The 23853-nt window shown below is 37.3% G+C and overlaps 1 protein-coding gene across 1 annotated transcript in view; it reads left to right on the plus strand.

Annotated features, from left to right (window-relative positions):
- BTAF1 (B-TFIID TATA-box binding protein associated factor 1) overlaps positions 1–23542 on the plus strand; it is a 44608-nt gene extending 21066 nt beyond the window's left edge. The window contains exons 10-38 of the mRNA XM_050334705.1: positions 1005–1100; positions 1373–1549; positions 2073–2213; positions 2349–2473; positions 3447–3567; positions 3642–3746; positions 3980–4129; positions 4711–4853; positions 5025–5199; positions 5678–5881; positions 6766–7192; positions 8234–8424; positions 9344–9497; positions 9591–9700; positions 11581–11782; positions 12194–12342; positions 15671–15823; positions 16344–16465; positions 16668–16835; positions 17002–17079; positions 17160–17289; positions 17945–18086; positions 18251–18381; positions 18823–18942; positions 19706–19858; positions 20442–20653; positions 20813–20972; positions 21532–21702; positions 21947–23542. Of these exons, the coding sequence (XP_050190662.1) occupies positions 1005–1100; positions 1373–1549; positions 2073–2213; positions 2349–2473; positions 3447–3567; positions 3642–3746; positions 3980–4129; positions 4711–4853; positions 5025–5199; positions 5678–5881; positions 6766–7192; positions 8234–8424; positions 9344–9497; positions 9591–9700; positions 11581–11782; positions 12194–12342; positions 15671–15823; positions 16344–16465; positions 16668–16835; positions 17002–17079; positions 17160–17289; positions 17945–18086; positions 18251–18381; positions 18823–18942; positions 19706–19858; positions 20442–20653; positions 20813–20972; positions 21532–21702; positions 21947–22093 (4557 nt within the window). The 3' untranslated portion in view covers positions 22094–23542. The remainder of the gene's footprint in view (positions 1–1004; positions 1101–1372; positions 1550–2072; positions 2214–2348; positions 2474–3446; positions 3568–3641; positions 3747–3979; positions 4130–4710; positions 4854–5024; positions 5200–5677; positions 5882–6765; positions 7193–8233; positions 8425–9343; positions 9498–9590; positions 9701–11580; positions 11783–12193; positions 12343–15670; positions 15824–16343; positions 16466–16667; positions 16836–17001; positions 17080–17159; positions 17290–17944; positions 18087–18250; positions 18382–18822; positions 18943–19705; positions 19859–20441; positions 20654–20812; positions 20973–21531; positions 21703–21946) is intronic.
- The last annotated feature ends 311 nt before the right edge of the window (positions 23543–23853 follow it).

The raw sequence follows: 23853 nt of genomic DNA on the forward strand, positions 1-23853 counted from the left end.
CTCTTAACAGAGGCCAGAGCTTCAAGACAAGCTTGGTTTAAATTACTTTGTTAAATCTGGAGCTGAAAAGCAAGTTCATTTCACTGGGTATCCCACTGCTCTATAGTTTATTTATAAATATGCTTCAGACATATTAATTGACTTGCCTAGTATGGGTTGACATTGGTCAGTGTAAGTTATCTGGATTACTTTACCTTTGTGTGGTGTGTAGGAATAAAATTGTCTACCTCACAAGGTGCTCTCTAGCTGTTGTGTTTTAACCCCAGCTGGCAACTAAGCACCACAAAACTGTGAGGAAAACAACTTAATTGAAATAAAGTAAAATATTATGATAGTACTAATGATAATAACAGTAGTAATAATAATAATGGAAAGGAGAGAATTAATTAAAACCCAAGAAAAACAAGTTCTGCACAATACAATTGCTCACTACCTGCTGATTGATGCCCAGCCTGGCCTGATCAGCCCCTTCTGGGTAACTCCCCCAGTTTATATTCTGGCCGTGACGTTCTGTGGTGTGGAATATCGCTGTTCAGATCACCTGTCCTGGCTGTGCTTGCTCCCTGCTTTTTGTAGATCTCCTCACTGGCAGAGCATGAGACTCTGAGAAGTCCTTGACTTAGTGTGAGCATGACTTAGGAACAACCAAAACATCAGTGTGTTACCAGCATTATTCTAATACTTAATCCAAAGCACAGCACTGTACCGGCTACTGAGATAAAAAACCTAACTCTGTCCCAGTCAAAACCAGGACACCAGCCTTTCAGGAAAGGTACTATGTTTTTTTAAGAAAAATAACCCAAACCAACCAGGTTATGGTGTTTGCAGTAACTCAGGTGAGCTGAATTAGTGCTGAGTACTTTGCCTTGACTGTCTATGCAAGGTGACCATACTGAGTCAATTTGAATGTTTGTTGTATCTCTTACAAATTTTAGCTAAAGCAAGTGTATCAGAAATGCTTTATGAATATAGTCAAGATGTTCAATTTTTTTCTCTTTTTACAGATGATTCAGCAGCATCAGGAGTGGCTAGAAGACTTGGTTATTAGACTTCTTTGTGTGTTTGCATTAGACAGATTTGGAGACTTCGTTTCAGATGAAGTAAGTTGAGTGGCAGATCAGCAGGCTTCTGCAGGAGACAACACTGCAGCAGTAGAACACTGATAGTAGTATAGCACAGATAACACTACCTTCTCACAGTGCTACTGTATGTGCCTGTTGTAACTGCTCACAGATGCTTATTAAAAAGTAGCTGATATATAAATTTTACCTTGTTTGTATAGCAGTTTGGTCATCTGACTCTACTCAGATTGATTTCTTTCTAAGTCAAATTTCAAACTGAAGTATCTGTTTTATCATTTACTTTTTCCTAGGTGGTAGCACCAGTACGTGAGACTTGTGCTCAGACTTTGGGAGTAGTATTGAAACACATGAATGAGACTGGAGTTCATAAAACTGTGGATGTTCTCCTGAAGCTGCTTACGCAGGAACAGTGGGAAGTGAGACATGGAGGTCTCCTAGGAATAAAGTATGCTTTGGCAGTACGTCAGGTAATAACCCTCATGACAAATTGTAGAGACCTTTGGATCAAAAAACTCTGCTCCAGGTAGAGGATGTGGCTGAACTGTAGAGAGATATGATAAAACAGGTTTGCTTGCATTGCAGTCTTGTGGGTTATGAGATGTGTGACTGCACTTTTATATCCAGGCTGTACTGTTGTAACTTGATAAGTTACTTGCACAAAACATTATAAATAGAGGCTGTGCTTGCCTAGTTTTGATGATACTTTCATGTATGAAGTGGCAGAGCTGAGTGCTACAAGAAGTTTAGTCTTATTTGTGGTGGTATTCTGCGAACACTGAGCTTTAAGCTGACGTTTGAGTTCATTCAAATTTATAACCTTGGTTTAATTTCACGAATAGTAACTTAAAATACTTATAGTCTTGGATGGGTAGCTTCTCTTTAAAACAAGCAGTTTTATTAACACACTTAGAGTACATCTCAATTGTTTGGATCATTACATGCTTTTCAAGTTTAAAAATGCTTTTGATTTTTTTTTTTTTTCTTTGCCAGGACATGATCAACACTTTATTGCCTAAAGTATTGCCTGCAATAATTGAAGGTCTGCAAGATCTGGATGATGATGTCCGAGCTGTTGCTGCAGCATCTTTAGTACCAGTAGTGGAAAGCCTGGTCCAGCTTCAATCTCAGAAGGTGACAGAACTGTTTTCCATAAACTCTGATTGAAAAGTTCACTTTTGGTCAAAATGAAGAAAATAATGCTTAGAGGCAGCACTGGGTTTTTTCTCTTTTTTTATGTACAGTAATCTCTTGTTCGTATTTGTGTAGGTGCCTTTTATTCTTAATACCTTGTGGGATGCACTTCTGGAGTTGGATGACTTGACAGCTTCCACAAACAGTATCATGATCCTTCTTTCATCCCTTCTGACTTACCCTCAGGTCTGCAAATGCAGGTAACTTTTTAATTAGTATTGCTTCAGTATTACATGTTTGAGTGTCCATTTATTTGCAAATTGGAATAATCAGTATCTTTCAAATCATGTGCCAAGGAGATGCTTAATTTAAATCAATATTTTACCTTTACTCTTGTTTTTCCTTAAAGTGAAGGTTAGGACAGCCCTTCTATTTTCATCATGTTTGTGAAATGCAATAAACTGATTAAACAATTAGACATTGTTTATATGTGACTTCTTTACCTTCTCTCTCCATTCATCTTGGGTATTTTAGTAAGGGATATTGACTCCAATCATATGGTGGTCCTGCCCACAAGGAACAGACCAACTCCAAATGAGACCAAATTGTGTACATTAAAACACATGCATATGCCTTTGCTCTTGGAACAGTTCTGTCAATTCTGTGACTGGTTGAAGACAATGCCTAATTCCTCTCTGTTTGGGACTCTGACAAATTAAAGGAATTGCATCTTAGGATGCTAAATTTTTCATAATACACATGGTAAACTCCCAGCATCTGCACTTAAGGTAGATGCTTTATGCATTTTCTGTCTCATCCTGTATGATTGGCATTGCTGAAGCTAGTTTCATTATTTGTAAAGTCATAACTTTAGGCCTAATAGTAAGTTCAAAATAGAAACAGCCCCTCCTTTTTTTTTTCAAAATGGTTGAACAAAGGCCAGAGTATAATGGGTGGTGGGAAAAATATGGTAAAAACACATGCTTGAATTGACTAGTTTTCTATACCAGTAAATAAAAAACCCGGTATTCTTGAAAAAAGATACCAACTCAGCCTATTTTAAATGTAGCAACTTGAGCCTTCACTTGAAATCACCAAGTATATGCAATAACTTTCCTTTCTTGAAAAGCTTTTTTTGGATAAAACTTTAGAGTTGAGGATAAAGAAAATTAACTTGATTCTGTGTGGGCTTTTTTTCTCCTGTAACTGTCTCTCCATCTCCCCTTCCTGTAGTATTCAGCAGTCACTGACAGTTTTGGTCCCACGTGTGTGGCCGTTCCTGCACCACACTATATCTTCTGTGAGAAAAGCAGCTCTGGAAACGTTATTCACTCTCTTATCTACCCAAGACCAGGTAAGAATTAGTTATTAGTGTTTTACTGTGATACCTATTGGGATATGCTTAGTCATATGATATCCTTGTTTCAGAGTTCTTCAACATGGTTGACTCCAATTCTGCAAGACATGTTGAGGCACATATTTCAGTTTTGTATCTTGGAAAGCAACCAAGAAATTCTGGATCTTATTCACAAGGTATTTGCATGACTTACCATGTAGATATATAGTGTTTGTGTATCCTGCTCTTTCATATCCTCTGTGCAGCTAAAGAATAGTGTTATCGTGTTAATTATTTTGTAATTGGCCTATGTGATGCTTTACTAGAGTGAATGAGAGATGATTCCTACGGTTTTATCAGCATGTGTGATTTTTACATAGACCCTGTAGGGATTTGTCATGATTTCCACTATGGTTCTTTCTTTCCCAAGGTATGGCTGGAACTCTTAAACAAGGCATCTGTACAGTATGTGGTTGCAGCTGCTTGTCCATGGATGGGAGCCTGGCTCTGCTTAATGATGCAGCCATCTCATTTGCCCATTGATTTAAACATGTTGCTAGAAGTAAAAACTAGATCAAAAGTAAGTGAAATGTGACCTCACTAACTGTTTTGAGGACAGTAGGAAATTGCTTAGCTGTATATGAGAATGTATTCTAAGGGTGTTAGAAGGGAGTGGTGATACCTTTCTAGGACTCTGAAATGTCAACTGTCTTACAAACCTCAATTGTGTAGAACAAAAGAGTTCTTGTCAGATATCCATGAGAATAAAGTTCTACCATGCAGGGTGCTCTATGTGAATACTTCAAGAAGTCTTTATTTACATGGTTTCAAAGCCATCTGTTTGCAGGACTGAGCTAAATCTACAAGCATTGTGTTATTTCTGAAAACATGCTGGAAGATGTTTCCTTTTTCCTCTGTGTGTTTACCAGCTATATGTTGAGTATTAGTCTTAATGTTATAGTCAAGGAATGCAGCATACATTTAACAGGGCCATAGAATGCTAGTAGTGGAGAGGTGATTTAAAGTATTGACTACTTTAAGAAGTCTCTTACCAAAGAAGCGTTCTGTCTTAGTCCAACTTTTGCATGATACTGTGGTTACTGGGAGTGTTACGTTTTTATTACAAACATTCTTACTTGTAACCTCTCCTTTTCTCCACAGGAAAAGGCAGGTGCTAAACTGCGTCAAGGTCAAACCCAGAATAAGGAGGTGATTCAGGAATACATTGCTGGGGCAGACAGCATTGCAGAAGATCCAGCAACAAGGGATTATGTTGTCATGCGTGCTCGGATGATGGCAGCAAAGTCAGTTTACTGGAAATATGAAAAAGATACTTAAAAGCAATGTATTTTTTCATTATGTATAGCAGCCTTGCCAAAATCTAATAATGTGGACTGTTTTTGCATCTTAATTTTTAATCGATAATTGCAGAGTAATTGTAACACTGAAGTGACTGTTCTTTTCCCTCTTGTCAGGTTGCTGGGAGCGCTTTGTTGCTGCATTTGTGACCCAGGTGTAAATACTGTTACTCAAGAAATAAAGCCAGCTGAATCATTAGCTCAGCTCCTGCTCTTCCACTTGAATTCTAAATCTGCCTTGCAGAGGATTAGTGTTGCGTTAGTAATCTCTGAGTGGGCAGCCTTGCAAAAGGTAGGATGTTTCTGCAGCAAAAATAAATTTTACTTACTATCTCAATCCACTGCTTGCCATGTGCTACTTAGCTTGAAATAAGATTTTGGTTGATATGCTAAAATGGTATTTATACATCTAAATACTAAAATCTTGATTCTTAGACAATGGAGGAATACAGTACTCAGTAGGTAAATGCCAACTGTCAGAATTATGAATCAGTAAATATGTTCACATTTTTTCTACAAATAAGTTTATTCTCAAGATGCATGTTATCCAGGGTCATTATTTTAAGGTGATTGTCTTTCCTCTATTCAGTATCGTTTCAAGCAGGAGACTGAAGGTTTTGTTCCTAATCTTTAATATTCTGGGTTATGAATGTTAATGGTTCCTCTGGCAACTGGATTTTTGTAGCTAGATTGAGATGTTTAGCACCAAAATTGAACAAAAGAAGTTGTGATTACTCACAAATGCAAACTATGTCTTTTTCCTGTTACAGGAGTGTTCAACTGTGGCTATTTGTGTGCAGCCTCGTTTACTTGGGGTCCTTTCTGAACATCTCTATTATGATGAAATTGCTGTTCCTTTTACCAGAATGCAAAATGAATGTAAACAACTCATCTCATTGTTAGCTGATGCACACATTGACATTGGAAACAGAGTAAACTGCAGTGTGTTTACAATAGATCAAGCTAATGAACTGGTAAGTAGAGGCATGCCTGCCCTTCCTTCAAACCTATTCTTGTCTCAAAATACATCTTCAGCATAATTATTACATAGACAATAACTTTCAGAAATAATGTGGTGACTTTACATATCTCATGTCAAAGGATGTGTATAGGAACTCTGCTGTTTCCCCTGTGGTGTTTACAGTCTGACAAAAATCGAGTGCAGTGCAAGGTACATACTTAACAGGACAAAAAAGTGATTCCAGGTGTGTGGATTCAGTATTGAAATCCACACAGAAGAAACCAAAGCAGGCTGGAACCCCTTCAAAACCACTGTCAAAAGACTAGTGAATAAACTGGAAATTCTAGGTGACGTAGGACCCTGCCTCTGACCTCTTAATCTCCTTTTAATCTCAAATCTTTAACAGGAAACAGTAGTCAACTGAGTGGGGAAGCATATGGAAAGTCCTGCAACTACTCTGTTGTGCTGATTTTTTTTTTCTTCCTCAGATTTCTATCCCAATCTCTTTCCTCAAAAGAGAATCATCTTAGAAACAACTTGTTCATGCATGAGGCCTTCCACATCCTTTTTAGATTCTTGTATTCACATTCTCCTTTGCTTACCTGTCACCTGCCTACATATTTCCAGAATATCTGGATAGAACTGGTAGATGTGGGACAACCTAAACTTGGAGTACATAAGCTGCTTTTTGGGAAACTAGACTTGAAGTTCTGATAAGATGCCTGATTTCTCCCTTTGAACTGCAGTTCAAGATTCTAGAAACTACATCTTGGAGCATTTCTTGTTATTTGCTGAAAAAAATGGAGATATTTGTTCAAGTGACTCATTCTGCCATGAGAGGATATCCTGTTTTACAGTAAATGAAACAAATTTATAATTTTTTTTCCCTTTTCTTAGGTTACTTCTGTTTTCAATGAAGTGACATCATCCTTTACTTTGAATCCTAAAGTTCTACAGCAGCTGGACAGTAAGCGACAGCAGGTCCAAATGACTGTTACAGAAACAAACCAAGAATGGCAAGTGCTGCATCTGCGAGTGCACACATTTACTGCTTGTGCCGTTGTGAACTTGCAGCAGCTTCCAGAAAAACTAAATCCTGTTATAAAACCCTTAATGGAAGCTATCAAAAAAGAAGAGAATACACTTGTACAAAACTATGTGGCTTCGTGTATAGCAAAGTTGCTTCAGCAGTGTACAACAAGATCTCCCTGTCCCAACTCAAAGATTATAAAGAATCTGTGCAACTCCCTCTGTGTGGATCCACATCTTACCCCACTAGCAGCATGTCCTGCACAGCCTCAGAGTGGCCATGAAAACTCAAAAGGTATGATGTCTGAGAGTGTCATCATTCTAAAAATGTCTGTGCTTATTTCTGAACTGTTAAAATGAGTATTTGAGTGAGTCTTGTTTTCAGTGATTTTAAAATGCCAGCAACTGAGTTTTTTTTAGTAATGGTTTTATTTAGGTATTTTAAACTAAATTTGTGTGCAACTAATGTGTATTGTTTTCAGAACATATATGTATAAAAGACTTCAGTTCCAATTTTCAGTTATTGACATTGTCCACTTCTGATCATCTTTTGCTTGTATATGTTATGAAGCTTTTCTTTGAAAGTAAGTAAGTATGGGAATTAGAGTAGCCTGTTAAAAAAAGTAACTTGTTACATTCCATAGGTTAATAGTATGATAAAAAAAAGATGAGGACAGTGGTCGAAATGAACAAATAATCCTGTACATGAAGTGGACATGGATTCATTAAGTGGCTGTCCCACACTGCAAATGTGTGCATTGAATGAACAGCACAAATTAAGGTCTTAATACTCAAAGATTCTCACCTGCTTTAAGGCTTGACCATTGTACATTGTACTTTTTCTTTATGAATGTCCTCCATCTCAGAGTAGAATAACATTATATGATTATAAAAGAAGCTCTTTAGTATAAATAGAAACATGAACAAATCCAGAGATACTGATGACATCTGTTACTGTATCATGGTATTGATATCAAGTATTGAACTGTTTGTAAAGGACATAGAACGTAAGTTTGTCTAAACTTTAGAACATAATTCATTTTTATATGAAATAAAATTGTGCAAACTTCTTATATTTGAATGAAGTTTGTTACCCATGCTTCTCACTGAATAAGAATTTGTGTGGTGGTTTGCACGCTTTGATTTTTCATTCCAAGTCTGTTGTGCTCTTAACAGAATAACTGTATTCTGTACTGAAGTGCCATTGTCCTCAAGGATGGAAAAAGTTGGGCTTTTTTTAAAGCACAGTCAGCAGGTGACTTACAGGTGACTGTCGCTTCTGCCAATGTGTTAAACTGCAGCTTAAATCGTTGACAGCTGTTCTCTCCACCTTTAGGGCCCAACTCTGATAAAGATGGGATGCAGCACACAGTTACAAAGCACAGGGGAATAATTACACTCTACAGACATCAGAAAGCTGCTTTTGCCATCACAAGTCGGCGAGGTCCTACTCCAAAAGCTCCAAAAGCCCCTATTGCAGATCTGCCCGCAGGCAGCAGTGGAAGCATTCCTACAGAACTCGATGAGGTACATACACTGAAGTTTGAATGTGCAACTTCACAGCCACCCCTCCCTTCTGTTACTTTGAAATCACTGGAATTGATATCACTATTATAGGGATGCTCAGGATCTCTTTGTGAGAGAACTGAGCTGATAATAAGTTTTGTGATACAAACAACATGTTTAATGTTTTAAATCTTCAGTGTGTCATTAAGAAAACTGATAACTCCTGAAACTTTATATTTACTATAGAATACAAATATCAATATAAATTCATGCAAATGGATTTCCACAAACTGCTGTGATTGTGTCCTGTTACCTGTGCCAGTAACCTTGATGCATGCTGGATGCCTCTGAAGAATTTAAACCAGTAATTGAAATGTGGCTGGCTTTAGAATGTGTGTGCAACTTCCACACTTAATATTCTAAACTTTTTTGCTACCACTTTATTAATTTAAAATTTCAGTGTGTTTTAATAAGATCCTAGTCAAGGCTGTGATTCCTGAAGTGTTGTGGATTTTGTTCTTGATTTGTTACTGGTTTTTATCATTTTTGTTTTACAAAGAGAGTGGGAGAAAGAGGGGGGGCTTAATAACAAAGCAAGGATTGTTTTTCATAAGTTTTGCTACTGTACTTGGTGTCACTGTACTGGCAATATCTGAGGTTCTGGAACTGGAACAAGTTGGAAAATATCTTGCAAAAATGGACCTGTGTCAGCAAAAACCAAATCTCAAATTTGGTTTAAATAATGTGCTATAAAAGATTTTTTTTTTTTTTTTACCTGTGTAAAGAATGAGGTAACTAACTTGGGAAAAGAAAACAATCAGCACATGTAGTGTCAGGTATAAGTTGAGTTGAATGCCTATCTAATAGGAGCTTCCTTGAAAATAATTGTTATTTTTAAATGTGTCTGTCCTCACTGCTTTGATAAATTGCTTAATTCTAGGCTCAGAAACCTTACGTTGTACAGAGAAGAGGAGCTGAATTTGCCTTATCTACTATAGCTAAACACTTTGGTGCTGAAATGGCAACAGGATTACCACATCTCTGGGATGCAATGGTTGGTTCGTTACGGAACAACATTCACATAAATAATTTTGGTAACTACACTTCTGATTTAAACTGGGAGGGCAGGTAGGCTGGGGGCAGCGTGTCAGACTTAAACTGAACAACACCTTTTCTGTTTTTACCAGATCGAAAGTCATTACTGGAAAAAGGAGATGCTCCTGCCCAGGAGCTGGTAAATTCCTTGCAGGTTTTTGAAACAACAGCAGCTTCAATGGATACTCAGCTACATCCCCTGGTAATCAACTTTTGTATAAAACACTTCAGTCTGTTCATTGCAACTGTTTTAAATTTTTGTTTTGTAAGGCTTCGTTTTAGGTGTTCTAATTTTGCTCAAATAGTGCTTTTAGTCCCTCATTAGCCTGCCTGTTCTCAGTCTTGTATCCTGCTCTTGATTAACTGAAGACATAGCCTTCAGTAGTTAAGCTATGCAGTTGCAAAGCTTTTTTTACCCTGTGTTCTGTACAATATTTAATTCTGTATTTGTGCAGGTTGTAGAATAAACCACAAAAGCAAACAGCTACCTACAATTTAGCCTTGGTCTATTCTTTTTCGGATGAGATGTCCAAACAAGATTGTGTCTGAACTTTGAGTTATGATAATACTTATGCTATTTCATTGCATGGACAGCAGCATCTTGGCTTTGCTTTATTTTAGTTCTGTATTTCCTAAAACTGGAGAACAGACTGATAATAGAATGCCTTCTCTTTGTAATGAAAGTATAGATAAATATGTGGTTATGCTTCACTATGTGGTTGACTGAAATGATTTGACTTATAATTAAGTCTGACATGTATTTTCTGTGGCTGGAGTGGGAGCAAAATGGTAGTGATAAAGATGGTTTACTGCCTGACTACCGTGTAACAGGCTGAAGGTTGTCAGAAAGGCTGCCTGTGCAGACAATGCAAAAATTATGGGAAACTTCAGTTTACCGCCAATTAGACTGGATTTGATTATTTAAAAAATTATTTCTTTCTTTGAACTGAATGTTTCTACTCAGGAGAGAGATCCTGGAGTTAGGATGGCTCTGTGAAAGTATCAGGTGAATGTAAAGTACTGGTTAAAAAAAAAGTTAAAGAAATGGAGCAGTAAAATCATCCTTATGCCTGCATCTGAACACAGTTGTCAGTACTAGCCTATCTGCAATACCATATTTCAGAATAAGTAGAGTAGCTCTGGAAGAGGCATAGAGAAGGGCAACACGATGATAAAAATACATGACAAGGCTCCCATGCAAGGAATAAGTAGGCCAGAATTCTGGAAAGGATGGATAAAATGAATGGCTGTAGAATTCTGAGCAGATGGAGAAGATTGATGTGGAATTTTCTTACCTATTTAAATAAACTACTAAAATGGTTTTGAGTGCTTTTAGAATATAACATGGAAAGGCTTTCTTTAATATCTGTGTGTTTTATATGTATGCATATGTATGGTGTGTAGTTACAGTTTTGAGAGAGTTAATACTGTATGCAGGTTTAAAAAAATCTAGAAAGTCAAGGAGAGTGGTTCATCAGAGCTCATACCTGGGGACTTTCACACCAGGAAAAATCTGAGCATCTGTTTAAGATACTTGATATAAAAGTGTATTAATACTGAAGGGGAAAAAAAGACATAGGTACACACCCCATTGGGAAGATGCAGATTTCCTTCTGACTGTCTTCCTTGTCACACAGAATTAATGAGACTCCTAACATGAATAATTCATCAGCCTAAACACAAATGGAATGAGTCTAGGACAAATCTGCTAGCTGGAATGAATTCTTAAATCTGTGTCTGTATTTAAGTGATAATTTTTTTTTAATAAAAAGTTCTGAGTATTTAGTATTTTCAGTGTGAAACACATCCTTGCCAACTAAGGACTTCTTTAATTTTCATTTGGACTAAACTACTAGTTCTTTTTTTAGTCTAAATTTTAACTGCATTAGGGAGTAATACTTGTTCAAAGTTCAGTTGCCTGTTCCTTCTGAAACTATTTTTTACTTTTAAGCAATTACGTCTTATAAAGGAACCACTTCAAGCATTCTTAAATGACTTAAAAAGACTGTTTAGTTAAAAAAAATCACTAATTTGTTTATAATTCATATTAACCTTTTCTCCCCCACCCTTTTCTCTGTTCAGTTAATACAGCATTTGCCTCATCTCTACATGTGCCTTCAACATCCCAGCACTGCCGTGAGACACATGGCTTCCCGCTGTGTGGGTGTTATGAGCAAAATAGCTACCATGGAAACAATGAATATCTTTCTAGAGAAAGTTCTGCCATGGCTGGGAGCAATAGATGACAACACCAAACAAGAAGGTGCAATTGAAGCACTGGCATGTATCCTTGCTTGAGGATTCAGAAACACAGAAGCTTCTTTGCTATTGCTTAATTTGGATGAACAAAAACTGTTGCCAGAAAAAAAAAAAAAAAGAAGAGGAATTAAATAAATTATTAAGCTGTTTTCCTCCTGTGGAATGAAACAGAATAAACTTTCATTTCCATTGCCCTTATTTTATCCATCAGATGAAGGTTTGGCGGAGGTGGTTCAGTTTCTCAAACCATCAGTGGGCTAAATGTAATTGGGTAGATCAGATTTCCCTGCTTCTGCATTGCTTTGTTACTGGAAGTCTTATTCATCTGAATGTAACATATTAATGACTTTTCCCTATTGAGTGTGAAATCTGCTGGGTATATATTTGTCAGACAGTCCTGAACTGCTAAAAACTATTTCCTTAATAACTGATCCAGGTGTAATGGAGCAGCTGGATGTTGGTATTGTTCCATACATTGTTCTTCTAGTGGTCCCAGTTCTGGGTAGAATGAGTGATCAGACAAACAGCGTACGTTTTATGGCTACTCAGTGCTTTGCAACGTTAATTAGACTAATGCCTCTTGAGGTAAGCTCAAACTCTAAGTATATTGAGTGTATGAACTATCCTGTATTCACCTTTTCACCAACTGCAAAGTCCAGGCTTCTGGCTTATTAAATGCTGAATGAGTAAATGGTATTATACATCTGGAGTCCATATCACATAATAGAAATGTTCTTTATAAGTGAAATGAGCAAAATTGGACCCTGTGTTAGCAATTGTCTAAATGTGAAAATATCTCCTTATAAGAAGCTCATTTAACTGTATACACAAAGTTAAAGGGTATATTTATTTATTTTGTGTGCAGTGCTTGTTTTGTTAGTTTGGGCTCAAAAGTTTTAGGAGTTACATGTGCACTCTCCCTACATATGTATATTGCTGTGTATGTGGTCAAGAGAAATGCATAAAAGCAGTACTGCTTTTAAAGGAAAAAACAAAATAACAATAGAAATAATGTGGATGTAAGTAGAGTCTCTCACTTCTAGTTATTAAAATCAAAATGCCCTGCCCTATGTATTTGGGCCAAATAGTGTGTATTATGATGCAGTAGAGTTTCATCAGTACAGACTTGCTTCAGTTTTTCACTTCTACTACAGTGTTCACACCTCAGACACTTTTTAATGTTGTGTATCAAGGGCTACAATGCTTCTAAGTAAATTGACCACCAGATGGTAATAGAAGACAGTTTAGAATACATTTCCGTGGTAATAATGAGAACCAGTTGTCAATGGGTTTATTATATTTTTAACATAATAGAACCTTAGCATCTGATAACTAGCTGTCTGCCATAACAGGAGCACTTAATTTTTCTGTATGCTTACACTGAAATGTTGAAGTTGAAAGTAAGCAAAGAAGAAATTGATTTCTGGCATGTTCATTCCACTGCCGTTGGCACCATTGCCCTTCTTTATATGCACCTTAAACACAGTCCTGTGGAGTACACACAGCTTAGGTTTTGGGGGTTTTAAAAGCTATTTTAATAGAATTTAGTAACCATCTCTTAAAGACATAGCATACTTGTTCTGTTAATTGCATGCATATGCACAATCATGTCATATTTCTTTTGCACAGTTACTAGGGAAGTGCCTTAGAATTTCCCTTTTTGGTTAAGGAAGTTCAGTATCAGATACTGAACTATATTAAATATGCAAAGAGTGAAGCAGGTTAATAATGAGAGAAAATACTAATATTGTTGTGCAACAGGGTTTTGAATGCTAGCAATTAAAAATGTTAGGTGGCCAAAACAAGGAATTTAAATTAACTGTAGAGGAGTTGAAGGCATGGCAGTGAAAGAGTAGGTCATGGATTGATTGGGACAAGAGAATTTTGGGATACCCTTTATTAAGTGATCTTTTTTTGAGGCTGTGTATTGGGTTTGCACAGCAAGGTTTTGGGTGAGCAGGGGCCATAAGGGGTGGCTTCTGTGAGGAACTGCTAAAAGCTTCCAGTATGTCCGATGGAACCAATGCCAGCCAGCTCCAAGATGGACCTGCTGCTGGCCAAGGCTGAGCCTGTTGGTGATGGTGGTAGTGCCTCTGGGATAATGTATTTAAGAAAGTTAAAGAAAACTGCAGTCAGAGAGGAGTGAGAATGTGAGAGGAACAGCCCTGTGGACACCAAGGCCAATGAAGAAGGAAGAGGGAAGATTTACCTTTACTTGTCATTACCCTACTTTGATTTGATTTGTAATCAGTTAAACTAATCTCTCCAAGTCAAGCCTCTTTTGCCTGGGTCTAATCAGTGAGTGACCTCTCCCCATCCTTATCTCAAAACTCATGAGCCTTTGCTTATACCTTTTCTTTCTGTCCAGTTGTAGAGGGGAGCGATAGAGATACTTTGGTGGGCACCTGGTGTCCAGCTAAACCACTACAGATTGTCTGTGAGAACTTGATAATAAAGTAATTTCAGAGCTTCGCACATACATTATGTAAAAAAAACCTCCCAGAGTGGTGTTCTGTGAATACAGTTGTATTGTTTTTTTGCATGGAAAGACTTTTTTGGGTAGTCTTACAGATATATCATAAGATGAAGTTTTACATTTTTCAGTAGTTACAGTGGTGGTATTAGAACAAAAAAACCTTTCCGCTCTTTGAATTTCCTGTTCCTGAAGCGTGACTTAGACTCTTAAGTTTTGTTACAGAACTATGTAGTATTCCATGTTTATTGTTGGAATTTTATATGCATACCTAAAATGCAAGACCTCAATTCAGCTGCCAGGTAAGTAAAAGGGGTAGAGATCAGAATTAAGCTTGGAGCTTCTCATCTGTATTTTTGGGTTTGTTTCTAATAGTGAGTAATTAGAAGCAGTAGCATTAAGTGAGTTGGGAGAACTTAGCTATACTCAGTTTTCTGCATTTCTGTGTTGAAACTGATTATTGCTTCAACCATAAAAATGAAAGTATGACTCCAAGAAGGATTCTAAGATAAATGGTTCAACTTAATTGGTCCTGTTTTATAAGCAATCATGGTATTCATACTGCACATATGTTCTAAAAGTAAGTAGGAAGGAACGAGGAGGCTGCTGTGTGTGTACATGCACTTAAGTACCTTATTGGAGCACTTCTAACATGTCCCTTCCTTACTAACCACATACATGGTAGAATTATTTGATAGTTTTTCGTAGCCAAGAGCCCTCTGTAAGTGATTAGTTACCTGGTTTTTGAAATAAAGCGAAGTAAAGGTGGAGGTGGCCCAGAGAATTGGGGTGACAGATGTGATGATGGGAAAACAACATTGCCACTTCTGCTAGTGTAGATTACTAGCAAACAAGAATGTCTGAGCATGTTTGGCCCCCAGGTGTATTTGGGCTTCTGGCCTGATATGGAGAGTACCTAAGAAGCCAAGGTCTGCTGCTACAAACCCTGAAGCGGGGTTTGGGTTTTTCTTTCTCCCAACACTTTCCAATTGCTTGAAATCATCCTATGGATTTTGGTATCACTTTAGACATGATTCCACTAAATAGGAGAAAAATCCATCAAACTGGATGGTAGCTTGTGGTTCAAGAGAAAGGATTGTCAAAGGATTCTCTAGCTAGCCAGATAAACTCTCTGATTAGAGGTAGAACAGCTCAGTCTTAGAAGCTTGACCAGAATTTTCCTTCTTGTGTCAAGTTTTTCAGCGTATCCTTTTAGGGCAGAATTTGTCACACTCTGGATGTGTTGACCTGCCAGTAATCGAACAAGTATAGCACAAATACAGTATATATATCCTGAGTTTGGATTTGTACAGTAGAAAAGATTGCAGATCTTTACTGTCTGTCTGTTTAAAATGTCTAAACTAGTTATGAGGTTTTACTTTCTCTTCTCTGTGTAAGTCCTGTAGGCCTTACATTGCTGCTTTAAAAATGTTATCCTAGGCTGGTATACCAGATCCACCAAACATGTCTGAAGAATTGATCAGAATGAAAGCTAAAGAACGCCACTTTCTGGAACAATTACTGGATGGGAAAAAACTGGAAAACTATGAAATTCCAGTACCAATCAAAGCAGAGCTCAGAAAATACCAGCAGGTAACAGCTTGTACTTTTATTTTAGAAGAGCAGTAAGTTGCGGTCTGATACAATTTCATGGAGTGGTAGGAGTTGTCCAGTATTGGCTTTTTGCATGTGGGGTTTTTGAGGGTGTTTTGCTTGTTGGTTTTTTTAGTTGTGCAGTGTATATCTTGGACTCCTGAATAAGGAAGAAAGAATGAAGTAATGCATGCTTCTTACACTGTTACAATGATATTTATCACCTGCCTGGATTCTGCCATTTTTCTCAGGGAATGGCCAGTGGGCTGTGCCTTGTTTAGGCTGACTGTGGCTGCTCACCACTCTAAAGCCAGGCCTTGCTGGACTGTTTAGAGATTTGCATTTTTCCCTTTATCCTCTCTACTTTGAGTGAATGGGCTGTAGTGGATGCATTTATGGTGGGAAACCAGCTCATAGTTTGGCACTGATGGATGATAGAACGTATGGATGTTTGAACTGAAGCATAAGTAGCTAAAGCCAGTTTTTAATTCTGAAGCACTCTTCTTTTTTCTGATTTTAGGATGGAGTGAACTGGCTGGCATTTCTCAATAAATACAAACTTCATGGAATTCTTTGTGATGACATGGGCTTAGGAAAAACTTTACAATCCATTTGCATTCTTGCAGGTGATCATTGCCTCAGGTAAGCTTAAACAACATTCTTAGACTTTAATGATAGGTTTTCTCTGTGCTAATGACTCTGGACATAGTCCTGGGCAGCTGGCTTTAGGTGGCTGTGCTTGAACAGGGGGGTTGGACCAGATGGCCTCCAGAGGTCCCTTCCAACCCTACCTCGTCTGCAAAAACCATTTTTTTTTCCCAACTCCTTTTTTGTATTCTTAAAGGGCTCAGGAATATGCAAGAACAAAACTGGTGGACAGTGTTCCTCTTCCCTCCCTGGTGGTTTGCCCTCCTACACTCACAGGACACTGGGTGGATGAAGTAGGCAAATTTTGCTCAAAAGAATATCTTAATCCATTGCACTACACAGGACCTCCTACTGAGAGAGCAAGGTAATCTTGCATTTATGCCTGGGATAGAGTAAAATATCACACATAGGATTTTGCAATTCCCTTTACTACTGACGCATAGTGCATGGGAAAGCTTGTGGTGGTACTTCTAAAGGCTGAAATAATAACACATGAAAGGAGTGCTTTAACTCCTTTTTTTTTCCTTAAGATTGCAACACCAGGTGAAAAGACACAATCTCATAGTGGCTTCATATGATGTTGTAAGAAATGACATCGACTTCTTCAGGTAAGAATGGTCTTGTTTTTGGAGGCTTTTAGTAGCTTAGAATTTGAAATACTACTTAAGTCTGTGTTCTTCTTTTCTAGAAATATTAAGTTTAATTACTGCATTCTTGATGAAGGCCATGTAATAAAAAATGGAAAAACAAAGCTGTCAAAAGCAGTAAAACAGCTGACTGCTAATTACAGGATAATTCTTTCTGGGACACCAATCCAGGTAATTGCCTTTTTTTTTTTTTTTTTTGGATGAATAGTAGAAAACAAGCAAGAAAGACCTATCTTGCAGTCAATTTTATTGTACCTTTTATCAATCACTTTGTTCAAAGTAAACATTGTAAAACAGCCTTTTGCTGCTAAATGCTTGAAGTGACATCTTTCTCCTTTCCTGGTTAACCCAGGTATAGGGAAATGCGTGCAGGTTTCACGGTACTAAAGGTGTTCAAAAGTTGGCAGCTCGACTTTCTCTTCCTTTGTTCTTTAAGTATCAGGCAGGGATAGTGAAATTAGCAGGAAACAGTTCTGAGAACTCCAGATTTGGGCTTTGTCCTGAAGACTTCTGTGCAGTGTGTGTCTTATCCAGGACTAAGATAACTGGTGTCTCCTGGGTTTTGGTGTCCAGAAGAACTCAGGGTGTGGCTTAAGACATCAACACAGTAGAAAGTCCATTTATATGTTAAAGTCCATGTAGGTGTATTCCTGTCACTCAGGTGGATGAAACAGCTGCCAAGCTCCTGCAGCTCGGAAGTGTGTTGAAGTGTTAGATTTGTAGGGTTTTATAGGCAGCATTACATATGTATGGAAGTTTTTCTGATAACTTGTATGGATTTATTTCTTTTGAAAATAATTAATCAACTGTTTCTTCTTATGTCCAGAACAACGTCTTAGAGTTGTGGTCGTTGTTTGACTTCCTTATGCCGGGATTTTTGGGCACTGAACGCCAGTTTGCAGCTCGTTACGGCAAACCAATACTGGCAAGTAGGGATGCCCGAAGCTCCAGTCGAGAACAAGAGGCTGGTAAGGATCAAATGTTCAGTATTGGGGTTTTTGTTCTAGCCTTTTAAATGAGAACTGCTAGTGAAAATAAAGTGTGGTCAGTTCCAACATCAGAGACTGTGGGGGAGCTGAATGTTTTGAAAATCTTTTTTCTTCTAAAATACAGCTTCTGTTGCCCTCACTAGGGGTTCTTGCAATGGAAGCACTGCACCGCCAAGTCCTGCCATTCCTGCTAAGGAGAATGAAAGAGGATGTGCTGCAAGACCTCCCACCCAAAATTATTCAAGATTATTACTGTATTCTCAGTCCTCTACAGGTATGCTTAAAAAGTGGCTGACAATTTGGTTTTTTCAGCACAGTTAAGACCACAAAGGAATCAATTCTGTATTCCTGGGTCAGTTTGATGTCAGCTCTGACCTTCTCTAGGACCGCAGGACTAAAAGGGTTTTCTGCTATGTGCTTAAACTAATTTTAGCCTAGTTGTAATAGAGTATTTCTTCAGTTTAATTTCTGGCATTTCTGTTGTTCAGGAACAACATCGAGGCATATGCAGGCTGTTTTTAAATAATACTTTCCAAGCTGAAAGAAAACAGATGACAGGCAATTCCGTTATTAATGTTTGTTGTGTTGCATATGAAATAACTTTCGTGATGTATGATAATTCAGAATTTTAACTTGGGACTGAACTCTGAATAGGACTGTTTGTTTTCTGTTGGGGAAAACACATTCATTGTCTTGTCTGGGGCCTCGTCTACAGGTTCAGCTTTATGAAGATTTTGCCAAGTCTCGTGCCAAATGTGATATTGATGAAACAGTTTCCTCACTGAATGAAGAAACTGAAAAACCAAAGCTTAAAGCTACAGGTCATGTATTTCAGGTACAGATTGCTTCAGTAATTTTTATCTCCTAGCACATACACTTCTGATAACTGTATTTATGGGTTTAATAAATTAAAATGAAAATACTGAACTTAAGCATTTGTGGCAATATGATCTAAATAGAATATTTGCCTGGAATGTGATATATAGCTGTTATGTTTAAATTATGGATTTGTGTCTTAAGAAGCATAACACTGTTCCTGTATTTTTAATGTGATCTGCTCAACTGGTGTTCAGCTGTTTTGTGGACCTTGTAAAAACTGATTACTGAAAGAGCAAAACCTCAAAAGAAGGGAGAAGTAATTTGGACTTCATCAGCTGTTATACTACAGTATTAAGATTCTAAAACACGGACAAAAAATTTCCTTAAGGTTAGATCTGAATTTATGCAGGTTTATGATCCTACAGAATTGCAGATTAAGTCTTGGCTAATTGGAAACAACAATTCTCAGAGGCTCTGCAGTGCTCCCAAACCCATCTCCTCTATTGCACACTCAGGTGGAAGTGTGGGACATGTTAGTCTTTGCACTTCTCCTGCAACAGGGACCAAGATTACTCTGCATGTAACAGTTATTGGATACAATTTGCAATACAGGTGTTCTTAATGAAAATGTCCAGCTTTCTTTTCATGAAAATACACCATAAGGTCTAGTTCATGAAATGTGGCTGAGTGGCCCCTGTACTTGTAGTCAATTTTGTTCATCCTTTTTCTGGAGCTACATTCTTGCTAACTGTTGACCTTCACTTCCTAAATAATTAAAGGCATTGCAATACTTACGGAAGCTATGCAACCATCCAGCCTTAGTGCTAACAACCCAACACCCGGAATATAAAAGAATTACAGAGCAACTTGCAGCTCAGAATTCATCCCTTCGAGATATCCAACATGCACCTAAGCTGTCTGCTTTAAAACAGGTAAGTAGATGTGGCTGTGCCTTTAAATTTTCTAAATTTGTCTCTACTGGTGTTATAACTTAAAAGATTTTGTTTAAGATTTTAACAGTATGAAAACTCTTCTTAATAACATTAAGTAGCAAATAGAAAAGAGTACAAGGGTGTTCTAAGTATATTTTTCCTGATAATTCAAAGGGGAAAGGGAAGCATAATCTTATTTCAAGGTGATAACGTTTACATAATTTTTGCTACCATATTGGAAACCTTACTTTTATTTTGTTTTATTTCTGTCTTTCTGGTTGCAGAAAAATTTTTCTCATATGTATTATACAGGACACTATTACCTTGATAAAGTTATATTGTATTACTTAAATTCTACTGTAAGTAAAGCTAAATGAAGAAAATTACTCTTCTGGCAATGCTTAATTTTTTCATAGTTTGACAGTGAAGCCAAACTTTGCCTTATGTCATTTAAGTGACTATCACAGGCTTCCTTCTGTAGTTTATTTCTCTCATTTTTACTTTTGATAGTCCATGAATGTCAATACTTACATGAGATCTACTGCCATTCTGATGATACACTTTCATGCTCTGTTACTTTAAGCTGCTGCTAGACTGCGGTTTGGGGAATGGTGGATCTTCGGAAAGCGGTACAGAAGCTGTCGTGGCCCAGCACAGAGTACTTATCTTCTGTCAACTTAAAAGTATGCTGGATATAGTGGAGCATGACCTTCTCAGACCTCAGTTACCTTCAGTCACTTACTTAAGACTAGATGGCAGCATACCTGCTGGTCAGAGGCATTCCATTGTTTCCCGGTATGTGTTAGCCCCTCGTAACCATATGGGGCCAACTGTAATGAACTGTATTATTTATATGGTGCATAATTGTTCTTTTGTCTGCCTCAAAGCAGTTGAGGCTCATACATTCTTTATTTAAATGAAACTTAACCGTATTTAACTTTTTCTTGTGTGCAGGTTTAATAATGACCCATCTATAGATGTTCTTTTGCTCACCACTCATGTTGGTGGATTGGGACTTAATTTAACAGGGGCTGATACAGTAGTATTTGTGGAACATGACTGGAACCCAATGAGAGACCTGCAAGCCATGGATCGGGCACATCGCATTGGGCAGGTGAAAACCTCTTCATTTCCCATAAGTGCGGCTTGTTTTTTTTCTTTTTCTTGCTGAACTTGAATGTGGGTGAGATGGATTGTAGTTTGTAAAAAGTGACATCTGTGGGTTTCTGCCAAGCTTCTGTACATGCTGATTTCTTCAAATATGCCAGATGCTGAAGAGTGTACATTCTTAATCTGTCTCCAAATTGGTATGCCTTCTTCTCTGTACTTCCTGAGCTGCTGAGGAGAGGCCAGGACAGAATTACCCTTTCGGGGGAGGAAAAGATGTGACTGAGGCAAGGAACTGAAGGGAAGCCCCACAGGGTTGTCCTTCTTTTATGCTTGGACAGGGAAAGAATGACTGCTGTTAGTCTTCCTTTCAGCTGTAAAAAGCAGTGAAATCTTCCAAAGTTCAGAGGTCAGTTGAAGATGCCTCTACAATCCACTGGCATATTCTTTTCATGTAACTCCAAGCCAAACTGCTTCTAGACTGTCCATGATGAACACTGAACGCTTATGCTCTCCTGAATACCTGAGATGATACTTCATAGCTAAGTGTGCTTTTTTTCTTTCAGAAACGTGTTGTTAATGTGTATCGCCTGATAACCAGGGGAACTCTGGAGGAGAAGATCATGGGTCTTCAAAAGTTCAAAATGAATATTGCAAATACAGTGATTAGCCAAGAAAATGCAAGCTTACAGAGCATGGGAACAGAACAGCTTCTTGATCTGTTCACTCTTGACAAGGTAAAGAAACATTTTTACAAATACCTACCAAAAATAGAGTAAGCTTAGGGAAAAGCTTTGCTTTGAAATGTAAAATTTTATCACATGAATGCTTTAAGTTGGACTGATGAATAGTAGACAGCTCTCTGAAAAACAGGAGGAAGTGATATTTCCCCAAAAGAATCATCAGACTTGGAAGTATTTGTTAGATTCCTGAAAACATTATTCTGTATATTAACTGTATTATTTTTTTTCTTTTGCAAAGGATGGGAAAACTGAAAAAGCAGATACCTCTACCTCTTCTGGGAAAGCATCAATGAAATCAGTGCTCGAAAACCTTGGAGAACTATGGGATCAAGAGCAGTATGACACTGAATACAGTCTTGAAAACTTTATGCATTCGTTAAAGTAACCATCACATATTTGTAATACAACTGCTGCTAGTTCACATTTTTCTGCTGATATTCAGCAAACTTCAAAGCATATAGAGTGAACCTTTAGCTTAATGTGTAAATAGACTTATTGAAAGAAGAATCTTTAGAAGAGTGGCACCAAGTAGTGTCACCTGTTTCACTGGGAAGTTATTCTGTCTTAAACGTTTGCACTGTATAAAAGAACTTTAAATGTAAACATTGTGAGGTGATTTGAATTTTACTTGTTCTGAACAGCTGCAAATTCTTACTTGGTAGAAGAATTAAAACAAAGCAGGTTTTTACATTTGTTAACAAGTGTTACTTGTGTTTTGAAGTTAAGTCCACCATTATTTCTTTCTGTATCTATAATAGTTTTGTACAGTTGTTTCAGTGAGTACTTAAGTTCTTCAGTGTACATTTTTCTTTTAAACACAACTTGCTTTTATGGTGTATTAAAAAAGCAATTTTCAACTTTAACTATGATTTGGATCATTTCAGGACTTGTATCACCAGAGGCAAAGCCTAGAAGCCTTGGAAGTATTGAATAATTAAATGGCACTAGGCCTGTGCACTCACCTTTGTACATTGAATATAAATATATCATGCTATTCGGTCTTTTGACACCATCTTGAGAGAACAGCTCACTTGAACTTTTTAATGTGATGAGCTCTATTAAATACAGGTAGTGGCCTATTTGAGGCCATGTTTGCATCCTGTTAGCAGGGGTGTACTTTTTTAATTTATCTATAAGGCTAGAATATAGCCACTTTGAGAGATGCATGTATTCAGTATGTTTCAATCCTATATATTTTTTGTAACTAAAAGAAGAAATTAAATATACAGACAGACGTTTTCCAGAAGTAGATTTTACACTGTCTAGGATTCTAAAATCCATGCTAAAGTGACTGTTTACTAAACATGCATGATTTAAAGCTTCTTAAAGGAATAGGGAGGATTTTTTTCTTTAGGAGAAAATATACATAGAAATACCTACATTCAGTTTGAGGTAATGGATAGTTGAAATTGTGTAACAAAGATAGTAAAGGATTTTAATAGCAGTAAGTGGGATTAATATGGCTGTATGTTGTGCAGCTTTTTATAAAAGGGAGGCAGTAGTAAAAGTGTGTTTCTAGATGTGCATATGTACCAGAATATGCACTTTTTATAAATATTAAATTATAGATAACTTACAGCAGTTGTCTGAATACATAGAATATATGTATAAATATAAAACCTAAGGTTTGTAGCTTGCTGTGTGCTTAAGCATCAGAGCTTAAAAACCACCAGAGACCTCAACTATTGTAAAATAAGATTGTTTTAAAACTATATAAATCAAGAGAGTTCTGAAGCATTGGAGATGAATTAATGTCACATTTCAGTAGTTATGAACTGCCAGATTGTAACTAAATTAGCATTCCACGAAAATAAAATAAACTGGGAATATATAACTTGTTTTTGTCCATGTTCAGTTTTGTTTCTGTAGAGAAGACGTAGCTGACTATATAAAAAAACACTTTTGGAAATTACAGCTGGATTACTAGTATTAGTTTATTTCTACCTTCATACTTAGAATATTTCTGTTGTGCTTTTTAACTGATGATCCAAACAGGGGAGACAAGATAGGGCTTGGTGTCCTGTTTGCAGAGAAGTTACAATGCTGGAATACTGCATACTTGAAGGTAACTTGGTGCAGTTATTTGGTGACAGTGCCTAGAAATAACAAGATATTTGAATAAAGAAACTTCTTTAGTCTTAAAAC

This window comes from Myiozetetes cayanensis, unplaced genomic scaffold (assembly GCF_022539395.1).
Source record: "Myiozetetes cayanensis isolate MyiCay16 unplaced genomic scaffold, myiCay2020 scf10, whole genome shotgun sequence".
NCBI lineage: Eukaryota > Metazoa > Chordata > Aves > Passeriformes > Tyrannidae > Myiozetetes > Myiozetetes cayanensis.